Source organism: Rousettus aegyptiacus, unplaced genomic scaffold, assembly GCF_014176215.1.
Source record: "Rousettus aegyptiacus isolate mRouAeg1 unplaced genomic scaffold, mRouAeg1.p scaffold_m13_p_4, whole genome shotgun sequence".
Taxonomy (NCBI): Eukaryota; Metazoa; Chordata; class Mammalia; order Chiroptera; family Pteropodidae; genus Rousettus; species Rousettus aegyptiacus.
The window spans coordinates 149,240,756-149,261,049 of record NW_023416307.1 but is presented as its reverse complement, the minus strand read 5'-3'; the positions used below and the strand labels follow the sequence as shown (position 1 = coordinate 149,261,049).

Genomic DNA, 20,294 nt, shown 5'->3' with positions numbered 1-20,294 from the left:
ACTCGAGTCTCCTTTTCTTGTTCTAATTCTCTCTCTTGGTCTGTGTTGGGCTCCTTTATTTCATGTCCTCGGTTTACTGATTAAGAATGCCAGGTTTGAATTCCAGCTCTCACTGGAAGGTGATTTACACAAATTTCTTCCCCTCTCTGTGCCTGGGTGTCCTCAATACTGTGCAAATGACACTGCTCACCTCCTAAGTTCCTTCAGTGCATAAACACACAGCACTTAGAAGAGTACCTGGAACATGCAAGCCTCCTATGCATGTTTGGGACTGTGTTCATGTTTCGGCTTCTTTTTATGTCTTAGCCTCTCCCTCTCTCCCTCCTCCTCCTCCCCCTCCTTCTCCCTCCTTTTGCCAGTTCTGTCACCTTTTAGATACTCTGTCTTACCTCCAGACATGCATGGGCATGGCCACATGGCCATATCATCAGTGGCTTCTAGAGGATTCATGGCGTGGAGTCTGGCCTATGGTGGGGCAGCCCGTCTCTATAACCAGCTTAGGCAGGACAGCCAGGTCTTAGGCTTCTCAGAGTGGACTGCCCTGGTACAGTTGGTTGTCCTGTCTCCCTTCTCACTGGTCCCTAGTAATCCTGTACAGATTGCTTCAGCATGCACGATCTCTCCGAGGGCCGTGAGGCTCTGCTCTGACTAATCTAGGGTCTGGGTGGCAGCCCCCAGCAGCTCCAGTACCCCAGCGGGAAGCACCTAGAGGCTCCTACCCCATGGACACAGCCCATGGCGAGACTGAGCCTCAGGGCCACTTCATGGCCTTTTTTTTTTTTTTTTTTTTTTTTAAGATAAATGAACACAATTTAGGTTTTACAACAATAAAAATGTGATTAATGCACAATCCTTTTACAGCATCATTCTCCATGTAGACAGACCTGTCTCTTAACACAACCCGCCCCAAGAAACTCAGTTGTAAAGCACATGATGATAAAGGGGACTGGTTTCCTATAAGATGATGGTAGTACCTGAGGAAAGCATTCCAGATCATTGACTCGTATCAAAAAGCCATGCACGTGACCACAGCAAGTTATAAGAACAAGGCTCGGCAGCCTCCAAGGACAACTCGGGCTCTTCTAAAAGGGCCCCTTACCTGTCCACTGTTCCCAAACCTTAGTCACCAGACAACTTCTCTTGAAAACTTTGCCATATCTGCATTCTACTCATACTAAGTATTTTACTTTATATCAATGATATCGATATGCTTAAAATTTAGAACCAATCTATGTAGCAACGCCCACGGATTCATGAGTTTGTTGTGCTATTTTCCTCCATTATATAAAAATATTTAAACACGCAGTTATTAAACTTTGAAACGTTTGCTGAATATCATTGGCAGAGATTCGTACCATGATCGGGGAACACGCGGATCTAGTCTAATTTCCTGCCACAAATGGGGACAGCGAGACCTAGAGAGGGGAAGGAAGGGTCTTGGGAAGGTCACGCAGGGAGACTCTAGACCTCCTGACTCCCAGTTCAGAGTTCCTTCCCTGAGGTTGGCCTGGCCCCTTACTGCCATCCTGGAAAACAGGAAGAGAGGCATTGGGAGCACAGCAAAGGTAACCTCTATCACCCTCTTGCCAGGTACAATTGACATCATTCATCTAAGTAAGGACCACTGCTTTTGTCCCCTTAGGTGTTAAAAGGGCTTGTGGAGGATGAATCAGTCAGTGTCTTTTACAAAAGCTGGAGTGAGAACTAATTTTTCTTGAGATGTATTTCTCTGCCCCGGGAAAGGGCAATGTGGTTTCTCCCAAATCAGTGAGGACCAGCAGAGGCCAGCGAAGACCTGGGGAGGAAAAGACAGAATGTATGGGATAGAGTGGGCCGATGACCCTTGCAGCCTGCAGGATGATGGTCTCTCTCACCCAGGGCCTCGGCTGTGAGGACCTTGTGCAGCTGGTCCTCCTGTCCGGGCCCAGTGCCAGGGAGGATGCAGTGAACAGCGTGTCAGGGAGAAGCGTTGCTTCTTTAGCTGCAGGATTCAGGGGGGCCAAACAGGAGAGGGGAGGCAGTTATGGGATGACGTAACTATTAAAATAGCTGTAGGGCATTTTTTAAAACCACCTCTTTGTTCCCCTCTTCCCCCTCAGAGAGTCTGGGGGAAAAGTGGGGCCCATTAGAAGGTAGCCAGGGAGCCCCAGCAGAAGCTAAGCTGGTTGATGCCTTTGTCCCCAGAGCAAAATTGCTTCTCGTGCCTTAAAAACATAAAGTTTTGAGATGCCCCTTAGACCAGATGAGGCATGATTCGGATAAATCACACAATCTAGAAATGGGGGAGAATAAATACGTCATTGTCCGAATCTCCACTGACCTGCAACCCATCCCCTCCATGAAATGTCCATAGGCTTCCACCCACCCTGGCTCTCACTGACCATAGCTAGGGCCGCAGAGACCCTCGGGCCTTCTCCAAAATTTCTTCTCTGATTTTGGGGTAGTTGGGGTGCTCTCCTAGGACCTGGGTCAGGGAGAGAAAGGGTGTGAAACCTCAGGCGAGGCCCCCTGCCACCATCCCAGGCTACGACACCAAGCTCTCCCCGACGATGTTGGTGCCTTACGTTGTGGCAGACTTCAATGGCTTCCACGAATCTCTTGTCCTTTAAGTAGTTGAAAGCTAGTTTGAAGCCTGTCCAGGAGGCAGGGAGAATATAGAGGGTGGGTGGCGCTCTGACGACCTGAGAACCCCTCTGGGTCCCACAACAGGGGTCAGGGTGGTGGTTCTTCTGCCCAGCTCCCTCCCGCACCCACATGCGCTGGGGCTGGCTGCCTTACCGATGGCAGGGTCGGCATGATGGCCGTACTTCCAGGCCAGCTCGTAGTTGGTGGCTGCATCCTTGTAGGATTGCTCCTTCTCCATGATGAAGCCCATGTACTCGTAGGCCTTGCAGCAGGACTGCAGAGACAGTGGGTCAGAGCTTCTAGGAGGGGAAGCCGCAACCGTTCCAGCACCTGGGCACCCTCAGCCCTCCTAGCCCAGTCCCCCTCCCGGCCCCACAGACCCCTGCATGCCCTAGACCCATGAACCCTTCCCTATTCCCTCCCCATTCCCTGTTCTCCCCCGGCTGCTCGACCCTCTGGGCCTCCGCTCGCCTTGCCCTGCGCTCCCAGTTTCCATCCTGCTCTTCCCGGCCTCTTCTCACTCCGTTCCCCGGCATCCCGCACCCCTCGCAGCCAGGCGTCCCCCGCCCCCGCAGCCCTGACTGCAGCGCGCCCCTCGCCTTGTTGTACTGCACGCAGCGCCGCAGCAGATCCGAGGCGAGGTCGAACTTGCCACCCTGGCAGTAGATGTCGGCCAGCAGGAGCCAGCTCTTTTCCAGGTCCTCGGCCTCAGCCATCGCCCATGGGGCCTTGGCCAGGCGCTTCAGCTGCGTGCGCGCCTTGGGGACCTGCTTCAGCAGCATGTAGGCCTGCGCCACGGCCAGCAGCGCGGGCACGCTGTCCTTCTGCGCGGGGTGGGTGGGGAGCAGGCGGCGCTGGCATCCTCGGCCTCACCCCCCAGCCCCGCCCGCCTGCCCACCCCCACCGCCGCGCCGGCCAGCGCACCTCGGCCTGAGCCATCTCGATGAAGGCGCCCAGCGCGGCCTCCACGTTCGCCTTCTCCCTGGTGGCCAGCAGGCAGAGCCCCTGCAGCAGCCGCAGCTGGGTCTGGCCCCGGGCCGTGTGCGGGTAGAACTCACGCAGCAGCTTCTCGGCGGTGCGCACTCCGTGCTGCTCCGACTCCTTCCTGCCGGGAGAGCTTCGGGTGTGGGGCGAGCTGGAGGCCCCCAGCCTGCCCGCGTGGCCCTCACTTGGCCAGGACCCAGAGGCCACAGGTTCTCCCCGCCTTCCCCAGGGTCCCGCCCCTGCCCTCGGGGAGCCAGTCGGGCCCTTACTTGCTCTCAGCCACCAGGTTCTCTAATGCCTCCCCGCCCACGATTTCGTTGTCTGGGTTCAGACAGATCTGCACCATGTAGTAGGTGGCACTCTGGCCCCAAGTGCTGTCCTTGCGGGCTTTGTTCAGGAACTTCAGGGCTTCGTTGGGCTGCCCTATATGCCTAGAGTGGAGGAGAGAAACCAGAAACCAGGTGGGGAAACTGAGGCTCAGAGGCCACTCCGTGGGTCTGCACGGAGCAGAGGCTGGATCAGTGGTCTCCCTGCTCCTCCGTCTGGAAGCTTAATTTCCGCTTCCCTGGTGCTGAGCAAAGGCCCAGCAAGCCTGTCAGGGAGAGAGGCTCCGCACCCCACTGCCCGTCACATGCACCCCCACTCACCAGCGGTAGATGCCTGTGCAGTAGTTGAACCCTGGCTCCAGAGGCACTCGGCTGGACATCTTCTTGGCTAATTCAAAGAAGGCAGGGGCGTCTTCAAGTTTGCCGCTTCTTCGTAGCAGATCGATTAGTTTACTCAGTACAGGAAAATTGTCTAAAATAAGAGCAGAGGTCTCCAGGCTGGGAGAAGCTGGGGAGGACCAGGAAGCACTGGCCATCTGGGCTGCGCGGGGACATTCCAGCCCACTGGTCTCCAGTGTCGAGAGAACAAAAACAACGGTGCTTAAAAGCGGTCATCACGGCTAACACGCTACACCTGGCATTAAGGATGTCACCTTATGTTAACCACATGATGAAGTAAGTTACTCTTATTGTTCCCATTTTACAGATGAGGAAGTGAGACAGAGAGAAATTAAGTAGTCTGCCAAAGGTTACAGAGCTGATTTGTGGAATACCAGTATTCAGACCTAGGCGGTCTGGCTCCGGGACCCACGGTCCTAGCAGCCGTGGGCTGCCGGGCCTCTGGGCAGATGCCGCTGTGGGCCTGCCGGCTCTGGTGCCTTCCCCAGCCAGAAGGTGTGGTTTTGTGCTGTAATGAGAGGCAATGGAGCTACATATCAAGGGAGAATTTCTAGCCACTTCCAAGTAGCTGTGACCTCAGAAGGGAACTTCTGTCAATCCCCAGTGTTTGTGATTTGGGGACAGACAGGCTGTCCTGGGTCCAGTGCCAAGCACAGCCCTGCCTGAGACCAGGAACTGGCCCCTTGGACTCGGGAAGGACCAGCACGTTCCACTGGGCCTTTATCAGTTTCCTGCCTCTCTGGGAACAATCAGAGAGGAAGGGGCTTCCTCTGCCCAGCCAGGAAGGAGGGGAGACCCACCCTTCTCCCACCCTTCTCCCACCCTGGAGAGAGCAGCCCTTGCCCTTAGGGAACTGACCCGCGCAGTCTCAGTCGGCAGGCTCCGTGCAGGTAGCTTACCTGGCATTTTCTCCAGGACTTGGTGGTAGAGATTGATGGCAGCTTCGTAATCCTGTTTTCTAAACATCAGGTCAGCCATTATCTATCAGAAAACACATAATACTCTAGAATTCCTGACCGCAGCTTGCATGAGTGTAGAGGGAAACTGAGGGGGGAGGGGGCAGGGAGGAAGCGTGAGAGAGGCTTCCCAGGCTTCCCAGGTAGCCTCGCTGGGTGCTGGGAGAAGCTGCCACAGGAGGAGCCAGAGATTGGGGCCTGCCCGGAGGAAGAGGAGGGAGCTCTCGGATGAGGATGGAAGTGGGTCGGTAAGGCCAGGGCTAGACACGAGGAGGACATTTTGACACTAGCAGAGCCAGCCCCTTCACCCACGTCTGAGGACTGCCTGCTCCAGGCAGTAGAAGTAGAATGAGGGCTCCCTTCCTCTGCCGGGGTGGCCTTAGAGGTGGTCTGGTGATAGGGAGAAGTAGGACTGGGTGGGGGGCTTTTCCCACACACTTCCCCAAGCCCCAGGAACCCATCCCACCCTTGCCTTCACCGGACAGTGGGTGTGGTTTCCCCTGGAGTGAATCAACTTCATCTGCCTCCCGAGACTGGCCCAGGAGGTGGATGCTGCCCTCTGCTGCCAGCCCCCTCCTTTCTGAAGGCTGGCGGGTCCCCCCTGGGTCTCCTCTGCCCGGAGAGCTCCTCCGGCCTGGGGCAGCCAGGCATCTGAGGTTACGGGGTTAGGAAGCAGCCTGCATGTGGTCACAGGGACCTGGGGAGGGCAGAGAAGAGGTCCAGGGTGCGGATGGCGGGGCTCTTACCACGGAAGCGGTCTCATGGTTCTTCTCTGTCTGTAGCAGGATGGCACAGTGCTGCTCACACAAGTCCAGGTGCCCCTGGAGCAAGTAGAGCTGTGCCAGTTCCAGCACCACCTGGAACAAGACCAGATATAATAAACCAACCGATGAACGTCATGAGGAAACTCAGGGACCGATGCCTTGTTCTTTCATACCCCATTTCCATTAGCCCTGCAAAACATGTCTCGGATCCCCTGGAATAACAGCCCTCCCCGTCTCCCACCCAATACTCCGGTCACACCGTGAGTTTTACTGACTACCCTCTGAAAGCGGGGGGCTGGTTAACTCATACCCACGCTTCAGTTTTGGCTCTAACCTCACCTCCTCTGGGAAGCCCTCTGTGCCCCAGACTCTGGGACGGGAACGCTCCTTCTGAGTTCCCATAATGCCCTGAGCCAAAGCAGGCATGGATCGCAGGGTATTAGAGCTGCACGTGTACTTGTCTATACCACTTGCCAAGGGCGGTCTAGGGGCAGCGCCACGCCTTGCCCCACTGTGTCTGCGGGGCCCAGCATAGCACCTGGCACCTACTGGAAATCTGTTAAGTGAGTGCACGGTGAATGAATGAATGGGTCTGTCATTAAGCCCTTCATCTGCGACCTTAGCTGGAGCTCCAGCCACCACTGGCTGTCTGAAGCCGTACCTCCTTCCCAGCTCTAACTGTCCCGGAAGCTGTGCCCGGGCTTCGTGCCCAAAGAGCCCATGGCAGCCACACTCTCATTGTCTCCCCACCCCCAAGGGGACCCGAAGACACCAGGCTAACACGACTTTCAGTTACGTCCTCCCCACTCTACCCTCCACGAATGGCTGTCCAGAGTGGGGGTTTTCAGTTTTGCTCCAAGGGGAAAGGAGGCCCTTGGGATCACTCGTCCTGGAATCAGCCCCCCACACCAGGCACTCCATGCCCCTTACACCTGAGCTCCTCAGGGAGGCACAGAGAAGGAACTGGCCTCTACCCTGCAGGGCATCGTGCCCCAAGAGAAGGAGCAGGCTCTGGCTTTGAGGATCCCACCTTATTGTCAGTGGGTGAGTAGGAGAGAGCATCCTTGTAAGACCGCACCGCCTTGGCATAATCTTTCTCTGCCAGGTAGTGCTCCCCAAACCGGACGCAGATGGAGGCTGCCATGTCCTTCTGGGAGGGGATCATTTCTGGTTGCTCCAGTGGAACGCGCTTCAGTATCCGAGACTGGAGGTCCATGGCCTTGGGAAACCGGGAAACTCAGGGTCAGAAACCCAGAGCCTGATGTGCCAGACCTCAGGCCAATTCAAAGACAGTCCCTTCTCTCGTTTCAGAGCCTGCAGTGTTAGAAAGGGCGTTTCAAGTACCCTTGAGCACATCTGGGTCACTCTGGACAGGCAAGGCCACTGGCTGAGTCCTCAGGAGGAAAGTTGGCACTGCTCTGGGGCAGGAGCAGAAGCGAAGGCACTGAAACAAAACATTCTATTGTCCCTGGCTTGTTTACCTGTTTCCATCGTACCTGGGCACTTACTGTGTCTCATTTGCTTCGGATGTCCTACAGGCTAGAGCAAGCACACAGTAGGCATTCAGTTGCAGGCTGTGTTTTGATGGATACGTGTGTTCTGAATATTGCCCTGCTGGGAATTGGAGGCAGCCTCCGTACATGTCCATGACATACAATGACCAAGTGAGTAACCAGAGCGCTTTGGGGCGAGAGGAAATGATGATGCCAGGGTTGGGTTTCAGGAAGAGGGCACAAATCAGCACTCAACTCCCCGAGGGCCAAACAGGAATGGGAACCCCGTGGGAAACAAGGGGATAAAATCAAGCAGTCAGAGAGTTCGCTTTCCCTCTACGACCACAGAACGCACCCCAGAAACAGGTGCTGGGCCACACTCTTGGATAGAAAGAGAGAGGAAAGCATGGCAGAAATGGCCAGGAGTTGTCTTATCTGGGGCAGCCCAGTGGGGAAGGAATATGGGTTGGGACAGGCCAGACCTGGTTCAAATCTCAGCTCTATCATTTACTTGCGGTGTGAGTTTGGGCACATTTCTTAACGTCTTGGAGCCTTCTCTGTTAAATAGCAATGCCACAGTGCTTTTCTCAAAGGGCTACTGTGAGAATTAAATAAGAAAGCAAAAAGCCTAGTATAGAACCCAGCATAGAGCTCTGCACATTGTCTGTTATCATCACCACCAGTCTCCTCGAGGACAAAGGCACTGTCTGACTCCCTGCCTTGTCCGGCCCGGCCCAGCCAGGCTTAGAGCACTTTGGTGCACCCTGAACGAGTGAGCAAGGCTGGAGGGGTTCAGAAGTGAACTTACGAGGACCAGGCCTGGAGGCTTCTAGACCTGCAGTGCTAGGCTTGCTTCTTCAGCTCCCATCAGAAAATGGCAGATAAAGAGCTTGAGTCTACTTGTCAATTACCTTGTTCAAAGTTTCCAGCACATCTTCTTTTTTATGGCTCTTGTAAACCTTTGCCAGCAAAAGCAAGCACTTGACGTCATTCATCATGGATGGGATTTCTTTGACTGCAAAACGGGAACTCAAATTAGTGTTCTCTAGCCCCTGGAAATCCAGGGATGGGGGAAGGCGGGCCTGGGTTCAGGGTTTAAGTTTCTGCCTGTCTCCCGCACCATCCTGCAAGAAAAGAAAGTGGGGTGGGGGCGGGAGCGGAGGGAGGTGGGGGCGGAAGGCAGCGTGCCCACCCCACGTGCTAGGGGAGTGAGCTGGAACGCTGCCTCACCAAAGTCGTGTTCCAGAGCCTGCTTCAAAACCTTTTCTGCTTTGCTGAACTTCTTTAACTTCAGGAGCAGTTCGGCCAGATCGCAGCGCAGAAAGTCCTGTCCGCTGATCTTCTGGGCAGCCTCGTAATAATTAATCGCCTTAGTGCAAACAGGAAATATTGGCATCAGGTCCGGTGCTACACCTGAGCGCCTCGCGCTGTGTTCCTTCAGCAGCCACCACACCTGTGGCCCTCTCCAGAACACGGAAGCCCAAGATGAAAAGGCCCGCCCAGCTGGAAGGGCTCAAGCCTCAGCCTGAGCAGGTATGGAGGTGGGGGGGGGGGTTAGGTAGAGAACTTCCCAGTTCCCCCCCTCACACCCCATTCAGCAGGGAGCTAGAGGGGAAACTCAGCCACTCTCCTCCCATCCAGACTGTTCTCACCCATGTACCCTCCTCCGTTTTCCCTGCGGGGCTGGCCCTCTTCACCTCTTCCCACCCAGCCCAGTCTGACCTTGGCATACTGGTGGGTCTTCACATAAGCTTGTCCAATCCTGCTGACCAGGGAGGCGTCATGTGGGTTCTTTCTATAGGCCTCATCATACACCTCCAGGGCCTTCTCAGGCTGGTGGGGAAATTATCAGGGGTCTCTCTCTTCTCTCCCGCTGGAGGAGTGAATTTGGGGGGACACTGGCAAGGCCATGAGGCTTTCGCTCACCTCCTGAATATTCATGAAAGCATCACCCAATAGCAGGCTGGTGTGGGGGCCAGGCAGATGTTCACAGAGCTCCCTGCGAGAGTAACCAAATGCTTATCTCAGACCTCGGCATCCTTCGTATTCCTGAATCCACCACCTTCTTTCTTTCTCATTAAATCTGGCCGACAGTCAGTCAGTCAATCGTTCATTCATCATCTAATACTCATTGAAACCCTCCCCCCCTCCCCCGTGCGCGAGGCACTGCAGTGGCTGCCTCAGTCAGGCTCTCCTCATCTGTCATCTGGACCGTGGCTGGAGCGCCGCCACCCATGCCTCTGGCCTCCACTCTTGACCGTCCAGAGCCCTCTCCATGAGGCAGCCACACCGCCCTCTCTAGAACTCTACTCTGACCACGTCGCCCCACTGTTTACTGGTCTCCCACTGCTGTTGGGATAGCCTCCCCTACTCGCCGCCCGGCACTCCCCTCCCTCCTGAACTGTCTGGCTGGAGTTTCGCCCGAGGAGAGTGACAGGAAAGGTTCTAACCGTCCGATGGTGTTACAGACAGTGGCTTGGGGCTTAAACCCACTCTCCGTCCTCTCTCCCCTCACCCTGGTCACCTCCAAGTCACCGGGCATTTCCTCAAGGACAGGCAGAGCCAGGGGCCAGAGCGGAAGTGTATTCCCACGGTTGCCCCCCAGAACGTGAGCCATAGGAGTGGGGGGCAAGCAGGGCTTACGACCAACTCAGTGCAGAGTCTGCAGAGCTCCGCGACAAACCAGCCGCCTGGCTGATCTTTCGTGCTAAAGTCCTGACCTACGGGAACTTTCAGTTTTTTTCGTCAAACACACTCTGTGGACGCAATCCGGAGATGCAGGATGAAGAAATACAAGCTGGAGAAAACCCTCTGTGAAGCAGCACCGGAGACCAGGCTGTCGGCGCGCGGCCTGGGGCTTACCGGTAGCAGCCGACGTAGAGGCGGACGTCCCTGTGGGTGTGCAGGTAGATGCTGGCCATCTTCTCCTTGGCTTCGATGTAGCAGGGCTGCCTGGGCGTGACGTTCCTGAGCATGTTCAGCGCCATGTCCACGTTCCCCTTGCTCAGGGCCAAGTCCACGTTGGCGATGGTGATGCGGATCTCCTCCGGCGTGCCGCTGAACTCGTTGATGGCATCCTGCATGACCTTGGTGGCCTCGTGCTAAGACGCGAGAACCCAATGGACCCTCCGTCTGCTGCCAAGGTGGGTGGCAGCAAATGGCAACACTTAAAAACCTCTTTTAGGAAACTTAAAGCAATTCCCCTTCTCGCTCCTGGCCCGAGGAACCTGCTTGCTCCTCAGCACCTCACAGTCTTCCTGTGGGGGACCTATGGACACATCTTGTACAATCCTGCCTTTGTCAAGGATGTTTTAATTTTACGGCGTTGGGTACATACAGGTCTATTTGAATTATATCTTCATTATATTTGTACCCATGATTATTTTAACAGTTATTCTCTTTGCCCATTTTGGAGCTTTCTGCCTTGAATTCAGACTTCCTAGATACTTCTTCCTCAACCTCTGATTCCTTTTTGTTTGCTTGGTACGTTTGTACCAACTTTTAACTTTTGTTCTGGTCCCTTTGGTTTTTGGAGTGTAGGCAGTAGGGGTTCCGTTGTTTAAATCACCATGAATGTTTTTTCATTTAATCGGTACATTTATTTCATTTACAATTTTATTATCACAGACATGTGCTCTTGGGCTTTTTGTCAATTTATTTCGTTTTCTTTTTTATATGTTGCTAGTGGTCTGCTTTATTTCTGTCTTCGACATTGCTCCTTTTCTTCCTAACTTTTGATTAACGTAGTGGCAATAGTGTCTTTTTCATTCTATTAATAATCAGCTATCAAGAAATATTTTCTGTGTAAACTTTTATTTTGTACTCTCCTCTACAGAGATGGAAAAAGATAGCATGTTTATAGTACCCCTACCTTCACTTCTTGTCTCTCTCCCTGGATTTTTTTCCATGGGATATTATTGTTATTTTGACTTCAGTAACTTTTATTTCAAGAACTTAGCAATTATACTGGCTAGGAGTCAAAATTACTGTAGTTATTTCAATGTAATTATGTTTAGATTTATTGAGATTAGTTCAATGTTTAACTGGACTCAATTCTGCCCTCTATATCTCAAATTTTTTCCCACTTATAAAACATTTTATTTCATGTTTTGGTTGTCTGGATGATATCTACAAGTAGATTTTTCTGCAAAGTTTAATTAACACCATAATTCTTGAGTTAGTCTATTTTTTAGAGCGTCCTTTGTTGTATTCATACATGAAAGACAACTGGGGTATATCCTTCTCCCCTTGACACTTTATAAATACTGTTCTATTGTCTTCCTAAATTGAGTATTGAGTAAAAGTCCTGAGGCCAATTTGATTTTTTTCTCCTAGTGGCTAAGATGCTCTCTACCCAGATGTTTATAGAAACCTTCACTTAACATTGCTTATCCTTGGTTCCCGTTAACTTCATTAGGATGTTACTATTAGACTATTTCTTGGTCTTAATATTGTCCCGCTGTTTCTCCAGCACGCAGTGCCCTCCTGAGCCGTGACCACGTCCTCCCGGGGGGAACCGTCCTCCTACCGCGTCTTCAGCGGCTCCTCTGTTCGCTTGGTTCCCTCTGCTTCAGGACATCGATCACGCCTTTGTTGGAGGTCTGCTGTCGGTCTTTCTGGTCTTTCTTATTCCTCATCCTCTCACGTTGCTTCAGTCATTTTCCTGGTTTTCTCAACCCTTTCTCGCAGTCACAGAGCTTCAGCGAGGGCTACCCCACTTTCTCACGGGATTATGATTTGATAATGGTATCATTGTTTTCTGTGGTTACTTTCCTTAACTCTGTCAGCTGACTTTTCATCTTTCCCTAACTTACTAGGACCCCTTTGTTGACCTCTTGTGTTCTACTTTGAGCTCATTTTACAAGACTCGATGTTCTTTTTCTTTTCATTGAGAGTGGAAATGTTTTTTGAAAAAATTTTTCTTTGTATTTTTCATGTGTAATGAAAATTCTAAGTGCAATCTTGTCTTTTGACTATTATTTTGCCCTCACTCCCTTTCCTTCCTTCCTTCCTTCCTTCCTTCCTTCCTTCCTTCCTTCCTTCCTTCCTTCCTTCCTTCCTTCCTTCCTTCCTTCCTTCCTTCCTTCCATGACCTCTAGGGTTCCATGTCACACTCCCGATCATTGCTCAGCCCCTAATGCAAACAGCTGAAACTAACTCTGTCCTTTTCTCACAAACTAGGCTGGGAAAAGAGAGTCCCCTAGCACAGCTGCCCTGGGGACAGATCTCACCTTGGCTTTCTCCCATTGGCCTAGCCCTAGGGTCAGGATGGAACCCCGTGGCTCACAGTGAAGGCCACAGCTCGCAGATCTGTTATCTGAACTGAGCAAGGTACAAAACTGTTATCAGGTTATTTCCCTCCTTACTTTCCTCTGGCTCACCTCTCCTACTAGGGATTCTGGGACAGAGAAAACCACGGGCATTTCAGAAGGGAGTTCTTGTTCAGTAGCCCTGCCCTTCCGTGGGCTGGAAGTGAGTTCTTCCAGGAGTGTCTCTGCTTTTCCTGTGGCTTGACCACATCCCCGGTTCAGAAAGTTTCAAGCACATGCCAGAACCTCAGGCCCCCCATTCACTACACCTTGCTTCTTCTCTCCCACCCACGGTAACTTCAGAAAGGACAGGGGCCTGTGGCCTGTTCTCCTTCATCCCCAGCTCCCACCACAGTGCGTGGCATACAGCAGGTCCTCAATTGATAGCTGAATACATGGCTGATTGAGCCAACTATGCATAGAGGCAGTTGTTCCCTAATTTTGTTACAGATGAAGATCCTTTCTCTGCTTAAAATTCTTTTGTTCCTTTTAGCAGATTTAAAGGAGGGAAGTACTGTAAAGAGGCTTCCACATCCCCATCTTTGCCCAGAAGGCGATTTTAACTTTAAGGAGAAAAGGTCTCATGGGCTGGTTCCTTGCCTATTGCAGGGTCATCATAGGAGGAGGCAGGATGCCCAGTACTGGTAGATCATGGAGATGAGCCTGGAGCTCGGCCGACACACCCCTTCCTGGTGAACAGGTGAGGCCAGGGAGGCCGAGGGAGCACGTGGAGCCCAGCTCCCACTACCGCCAGGCCTCGCCCTTGCTTCTGTGTCCCCCATTACTCCTGAGCCCCAGCAAAAAAAATGCCCAGGCGCTTCCTGCCTTTGCCCAGCGAGGCTTTCCAAGGCTTCAGGGCCGCCTCATACAGTTGAGCAGGTTGCACACTACAAAACTCCAAGGGGACATAGTTCATAAAGATTACGGTATCACTGGCATCCACCGGAAGTGGTTCACCACCCAATCTGCACCACCACCTGTAGGGGCTCCCATGGGCCTGTGCTCCGCCTCCCTGAGATCCTCATGGGGGCAGTGATGTAGGCAGGGGACAGATCATGCAGGTCCCACTCGGGTTTGGACTTAAGCTTGAGGGCAGTGGGAACCCCTGAAGGCTCTTAGGCAGGAGAGAGATTTGTTCCCAAATGAATAAAGGGTCAAGTCATAGCATAAGCAAACATCGGACCGAATCAAAAGGCTGCTTCCCAGGCCCTACCCTGGACTTCCAACATGACCCAGTCCCAAGGGAAGGGAGCACGGCCTTTCTTACCAGCTCCCCATTCATCCGGAGGGCATCTACCAGTTCCAGTAGGATGGACACCCGCTCGCTGGGTCGCACAGAGGGCCCGCGGGCCTTCTTGCCTTCTTCCATCTTTATAGCTGGTAATTTTATGATCATTTTCAGGGTTTTTATGGCTTCTGAATAGTCCCCGGCCTTGTTGAGGGCCCTGGCCTTGATGAAGTGGTAGAGGGGGTGGTCTCGGACCTAGGCGGGCGTAGCAGAGTGTGGGGCTCCAGGTCACCACCGCTGCTGCTGCTCCCGGCGCCCCGAGTGGACGAAGCCCCAGGAGCCCACTGAGCCTGCCCCTGCCTTCGGGCCCGCAGAGGGGTCTGAGGGATGCGGGTAGCTCTCAGGGCGTCTCTCCCAAGGCAAGTGGGGGCTACAGCTAGGTGGGCTTTGGGATACTGAGTGGGTGACAGGACCCAGGAGACCCCCACCTGGAAGTTGTGACTGACGCCCAGCTCTAAGCAGTGGGAGCACATGGAAAAGTTGCCCTGAGCCAGGTAGATCTGGGACATGAGGAGGTGGGCATCCACGGAGGTGGGGTCCAGCTCCAGGCAACGCTGCAGGGTGCTCTGGGCATTCTCTAACTCTCCTAGAAATAACAAAAAAATCTCTACATCCAGGGATCCTCAGGGACTCCAGGGACCCAAGGTGTAAAGGCAGAATGAATTTTTCATGTTCCATTACCCAGAAATAAATACCCAAGTTGGGTGGGCATTTTACTCAGTTCTGTTTGGCTTCGCTGGGAGGCCTCCCCCTAAAATGAGAACTACACAGTTTTTCCTTTGACTGAGACAAAAGCTAGGAAACTCGGACTTCAGTTTAACACCCCCTTCTCCCTGTGACCCTCAAGGAGATGCCTAAGTCATTTCACTGCTCCATCTGGAAGCTCCGGGGAACATTTAAGTCTCAATTCCCACACCTAAGAGGAGAAGAAAAGCTAATAATAACAGCAACTATAATTGTCACAACTTATGATGCACCTGCTCTAAGCCCAACACATGCGAAGCAGTTTGGCAAGGCTGGTTTACTCTTCGCCCAGTCCCACGAGGTTGGTACTATTATCCTTATCTTTTAGATATAGGACTGGGACTCCACTGAGGTAAGTCATGGACCTTAGAAGGGACAAAGTCAGCATTTAAATGCAGGGCCCTCCAGCTCCTGAGGCTGAGCTCAAAATACCTGGCACTGTGGGGCTGAGAGGCTGCCCTGCAGCCAGGCTGGCCCTTAGCGGGAGGCAGTGGCAGCCAGGGGTAGGGTGCAATGAGCTGGCAGGGGGGAGACTGTCCTCCCTCTGCATCTAGGTCCCTCAACAGCTCCTGCTCCGAGAAAAACAAAAATTGAAAACACAAGCTCAGGGTCACCAGAGGTTGGGAAGCAAAACAGGCCAGGGGGCAGTCAGGTCCCTCGACAGCCAGATCCCCCCACGTAGCAACCTGGTGGGTGGAAAGCACCTGTTTCTGGGTCCCTAACTCCCTGTTCCTATCCTGTGTGTGGCAGAAATGTGAGGATGTCACCATGGCAACCCAAGCAGCTAGAGACCTTACTTTGGCCCTAAATCTCTGGGGGGTACTCCTGCCTTTGCCGTGTACCAAGGAGACCCTGAAGCTGTGGATACACCTGGTGCTCAGATAAGTACTGGGAGGACCGAGGATGGAGATGGGGGGAGACCTCCGCAGACTGCAACCCATGCAGCGCGGCACCGGAGGACCGACACATGCCATGGCATCCTGGAGCCTTTGGAAGCCCCCGGAGCACCGGAGAGCAGCTTGGCTTTTAAGCAGACTGGGTGGGTGAAAGGCCACGGGGGGGAGAGAGAACGAGAGGGCACTCGTGAGGGTTCTCGCCCTCTTTCCCTCTGTCTCCAGGATCTGGCCTTGAGATGGGAGAAGGATGCCATTCCGGCCACGCCGACGCTCTGATAGTCTGATGGCACTGAGTCTCACCTCAGCACAGGCGTGCCTGGCTACACCCCCACACCCCCCGGCCCGCGTGAGTTTTCTGCATAGCAGTATGGTGTCCTGAAAAACAGTGCAATATCCTTCGTGGTTACATCCTTACAGGATACTAACTCCACGAGGGAATTTCTGCCTATTCCGAATACTCCTGTACCTCGTGTCAGAGCAGCGCCTCCACTTAATGACGTAATGGGGTGCAGTGGCCAGCACCTGCCACAGACCAAGTAATCAGCAAAAGGCCCTGGAGGGGGAGAGACCCCTGCTGGCGAGGGAGGTCAGGAAGGTTTCTGGGGATTGGAAGGAACAGGCAGGTTGGTTGAGTGAGTGTGTGCATGCACGTGTGTGTGTGTGTGTGTGTGTGTGTATGCATGTGTGTATGCGCACGTGTGTGTAAAGTATCCCAGGCAGGAAGCCCACGGACACTAACCCAGGGGCAGAAGACCCACCGGGTGTCTGAATAGATAAACGTATGCGGGAGGACGCGAGGCCCCACCTGGCCTCCAGGACCCACGGGCTCACCTGAGAGATACTTGACCTGAGCCATGACGTACAGGGCGTCGATCAGAGCTGGTGCTGCTTTCACCACAGGATTCAAGATCACAGCAACTTGTTTAAGAAGCGGAGACACGATCTGGCCTGGCGACCGGGGCTGTAGGGACACGGGGGTCTGGCTGTGCGGGTCCCCTGCTCTAAGAGACTCCTGGAGTTCTCGGAGAACATTCTCTCGGTGAAGGAATTTACTTTATTCTACACGTATTTATTATCCACTCTGGACTATCTAGTGCTAGAGCATAAGCTCCAGACAATGGGGACTTTGTTTTGTTCACGGTTCTGTCCCCGGTACCTAGCACGGTGTCTGGCAGATGGTAGCGCACTCAATAAATATTTGCGGAGTGACTCATTACAAGGCACGAGGGTACATTAGGCGTGTAAGATGTGATCCTTGGCCATAAGGAATCTCGACTGGCTGGGAAAGCAGGACCGACGAGTAAAGACTAACATATTTCTCAGAAGACTTCTTTAGGACAAAGGCAGGGGCATAGGCCAGTGCCGGGCCCCTCACGTGAGGTCCCTAGACCAGCAGCAGTGGCATTTTCTGCGGGTTTGTTTGGGATGCAGGGCTTCAAAGAAGTCAGTACCTGCACTGGAACGATGCCCAGGTGATCTGTGTGCGCTACACGTGCCAAGTTTGAAAAGCACTGGGTTCCCCCAACCACCGGGGGCTCAGAGCAGACTGGTGACCAGCCGGGGCAGATGTTTGCCTCTGTCCGAACCTGTACTCCAGCCCCGCTCCCGTCCACCCCTGCCCCCGCCCCCCCACCGCCCAGACCCCCTATGAAGGTGCGCCTTGCGCCCTGCTCTAACCTGCCTGGGGCAGAAGAACAAGTACTCCCTGGCGATGCAGACCAAGAAGAGAGGGTCCAGCTTTTCAAAGTACTCAGAGCCCAGGGGGAGCCCCTGCATGCTGGAGAAGTGCAGCTCCGCAGCCTCCTTCAGCAGCGCCGTGGCCTCCTGCTCCCCCCTGTGCTTCCTGGACGCCAGGAGGGCTTGGAGGAAAATCAGCACCTGTGGAGGCAGGCGCAAGTCTGGAACCAGGGCCAGCTGGGCTCGGTCGGCAGACGAGGGCAAAGCAGAAGTCTGGGCCATCTTGGCTGCTCTCTACTGAAGACTGGGCGTGGGAGGAGGGTCGGGGGACACACTTCTGGAGCAACCCGCGCCCCCAGAGAGCTCTGACCTCAGATTTCCCCAGGGACTGCTGCACCTCCTTCAGGAATTCCAGCTGGTGCTCGGCCTCCTCCAGGCGGCCCTCTAAGATCTGGCACCAGATGACCCCTGGAAATGGAACAGAGCAAGGGTGAGCCTCCAGCTCCCAGGCAGAGACAGCAGACCAGCAGGCCACCGAGCATGAGTGGGACAGTGGAGGGACGGGTGTCAGGCAAGGACCTTTCCCAACACCTTCGTAAACTTAGGAGTGACGCATGCTCACGGTAAAGAATTCAAATCCTAAGGCAATACAGAAAAAATCTCCATAGCTCATGGTCTGGCTTGAACCATATTTCTCTCCAGAGATAACCACCATTAATAATTTGGGGTATATTCCTCCAAACATCTTTCTAAGCATTTATATGTTATTAATATGTACACATATTTTTGTCTGTTCCAATTCCTGAAGTAGAGTCGATGGGTCAAAGGACATGCATATCTAAAATATTGAGAGAAGTCCAACTTGTCCTCCGAAGAAATTTTCATTAATATTACTGTCAGCAATTTGAAAGTGTCCTCCCCGAAAACCCCGCATATATGCTTTACTCTTTGCCAGTCTAAATAGTGAATAGTAACTTGTTTTAATTCACATTCTTTTGATTATTAGGGAGGATGAATATCTTTTCATATATTAATGGCCTTTTCTTTTTTCTACTGTGAATTTCTTGTTCATAGCTTTTGCCAGTTTTTTCTTTTGGGGTGATTTTTTTCCCTTCATATAGTATGATTATTAACCCTCTGTAGTGGACATTTTCTATTAGTTTGCTACCTTTTAACTATTTTTACAGTGTCTTTTGTCATCCATTAGTTAAAAATTTTTACATAGTTAAATCAGTAAAAATATTTTCCTTTACAGCTTCTGAGTTTGCTATCATACTTCGAACCACCCCCTCCCCAGGGAACCCAAGTCCAATTTAATTTTTATGTTTAAACACTTAATTCATCTGGAATTTATTTTTGAGTGTGGTGAGATGGGGGATTCACCTTTAGTTTTTCCTCGTTGGATGACCAGGTATCCAACCATGAGACCTTGAAATGCTATTGGTTTGAAATATCATCTTTATCATAAGACCTGTTTCTGTCCCATTTTATCTATTTGTTTATTCCAGTGTTGGTCTCAAGCTGACTTAGCTACTATTGTTTGGTGATGTATTTTGTATCTGGGAGGATAAATCCTTTCTGTTCTCACTGTTCTTTTACAGATATTTCTTGGCCATCCTGGTGTATTTATTACTGACTGCCTTCCTAATCGCCATCTTGGTTTTCCATTATATCCAGCCCACTCTTTGGCTCATCTATGTAATTTTTTACTTTCCAATCATATTTTTAATTTTCAACAACTCTTTCTTGTTCTCTGTATTTTTTTTTTTTCATAGTAGCATGTTCTTTACTCATTGACGTAACAGGCTCTGAAGCCAGCCAACTCTAGATCTGTTTTTGTGGGGAAAATCTCTTCTGTATCCAGACGTAACTCTGCTCCTCAGAGGGCCATGGCTTTGCATGTTCTACTCGGCCCCTCTTTCAAACTGCTAGCAGATTTACAAATGGACTAGACTAATGAGAAATAGCGACTGGGCAGATTTCCCAAATTGTTAAGGTTACTGACTTTCTCAGACAGGCCAGATAAGATGGTGGTGACTCTCTGGGACGCAGGGTGGGCTCAGCCGGGGCTGGAGTGTGTGGGATGGAGTCAGTCCAATGCACTTCCCTTCTGGCTGACCGGCTGGGGCTCTCCCTTGAATGAGGAAGTGGGGAAGGGCTCAGCTGGTGGAGGAACGTTTTAGGGGGTTTTGACTATATGCTGAGCAGCCAAGTCTTTTTGTCCTGATGTCCCTGTGATGCTGGGAGGTCATCGCAGTGCTGTGCTCCCTCCAGAGCCTCCTCGATTCCATTTCTGATCGTCGACCATCCTCCCGTTATCTCGCTGACTACCCCATGGCATGTTTTTATTCTCAGCCTCTGGTGACCCCAAGCTTGTGTTTTTAATTTTCGTGTTTCCTGGAGCTCTCCGGGGGAAAGCCGGTCTACTCGGTATCCACCTAACTCATCTCTGTCCATGCTGGCTCATGGGTTTCCAGGCCGGCCTGGAGTTTTCATATATTTGATGTTATCTGCTTTACATCTTCTAGAAATGTGAAGTTCTCAAAGTTTCTGGTCCACAGGGGGCAACTTTCCCTCTTTCCAGGGCTGCATTATCTTTTTAAAGCACCTTCCATTATTTTCCTGGGATCTGGGGATGGAGGGAGAGGCATGGACTGAGGAGTCAGACTGACACGCTGCACCGGAAACTAAGACGGGCCGTTCTGACAATTCTGCTGCACTGATGAGGAACTGGTGTGTAGAGAGATGTGACTTACCCCTCAAGGACACAGGGTCTCAGAGCCAGGGCAGGAAGCATACGGTTTTCTCAACCCAAACTGAACGCTGCTGGTTC

General features: G+C 52.5%; 1 protein-coding gene across 5 annotated transcripts in view; it reads right to left on the bottom strand.

Annotated features, from left to right (window-relative positions):
- Positions 1–821: 821 nt before the first annotated feature.
- TTC21A (tetratricopeptide repeat domain 21A) overlaps positions 822–20,294 on the bottom strand; it is a 31,468-nt gene continuing 11,995 nt past the window's right edge. Inside the window, exons 10-30 of one of the 5 annotated variants that reach the window (XM_016124026.2) lie at positions 17,832–17,929; positions 17,462–17,662; positions 16,616–16,745; positions 14,573–14,730; positions 14,124–14,339; positions 10,410–10,648; positions 9,474–9,546; positions 9,270–9,380; positions 8,778–8,916; positions 8,459–8,562; positions 7,085–7,273; positions 6,037–6,147; positions 5,234–5,315; positions 4,257–4,407; positions 3,879–4,040; positions 3,550–3,730; positions 3,225–3,449; positions 2,779–2,899; positions 2,382–2,632; positions 1,897–1,981; positions 822–1,795 (exon numbers count right to left, since the gene is read on the bottom strand). In XM_016124026.2, coding sequence (XP_015979512.2) covers positions 1,674–1,795; positions 1,897–1,981; positions 2,382–2,632; positions 2,779–2,899; positions 3,225–3,449; positions 3,550–3,730; positions 3,879–4,040; positions 4,257–4,407; positions 5,234–5,315; positions 6,037–6,147; positions 7,085–7,273; positions 8,459–8,562; positions 8,778–8,916; positions 9,270–9,380; positions 9,474–9,546; positions 10,410–10,648; positions 14,124–14,339; positions 14,573–14,730; positions 16,616–16,745; positions 17,462–17,662; positions 17,832–17,929 — 3,149 coding nt within the window. In that variant the 3' untranslated portion in view covers positions 822–1,673. Of the gene's footprint in view, positions 1,796–1,871; positions 1,982–2,381; positions 2,633–2,778; positions 2,900–3,224; positions 3,450–3,549; positions 3,731–3,878; positions 4,041–4,256; positions 4,408–5,233; positions 5,316–6,036; positions 6,148–7,084; positions 7,274–8,458; positions 8,563–8,777; positions 8,917–9,269; positions 9,381–9,473; positions 9,547–10,409; positions 10,649–14,123; positions 14,340–14,572; positions 14,731–16,615; positions 16,746–17,461; positions 17,663–17,831; positions 17,930–20,294 lie in introns of those variants that run through there. The other 4 variants (XM_016124031.2, XM_016124030.2, XM_016124028.2 and 1 more) reach the window with 4 other exon arrangements.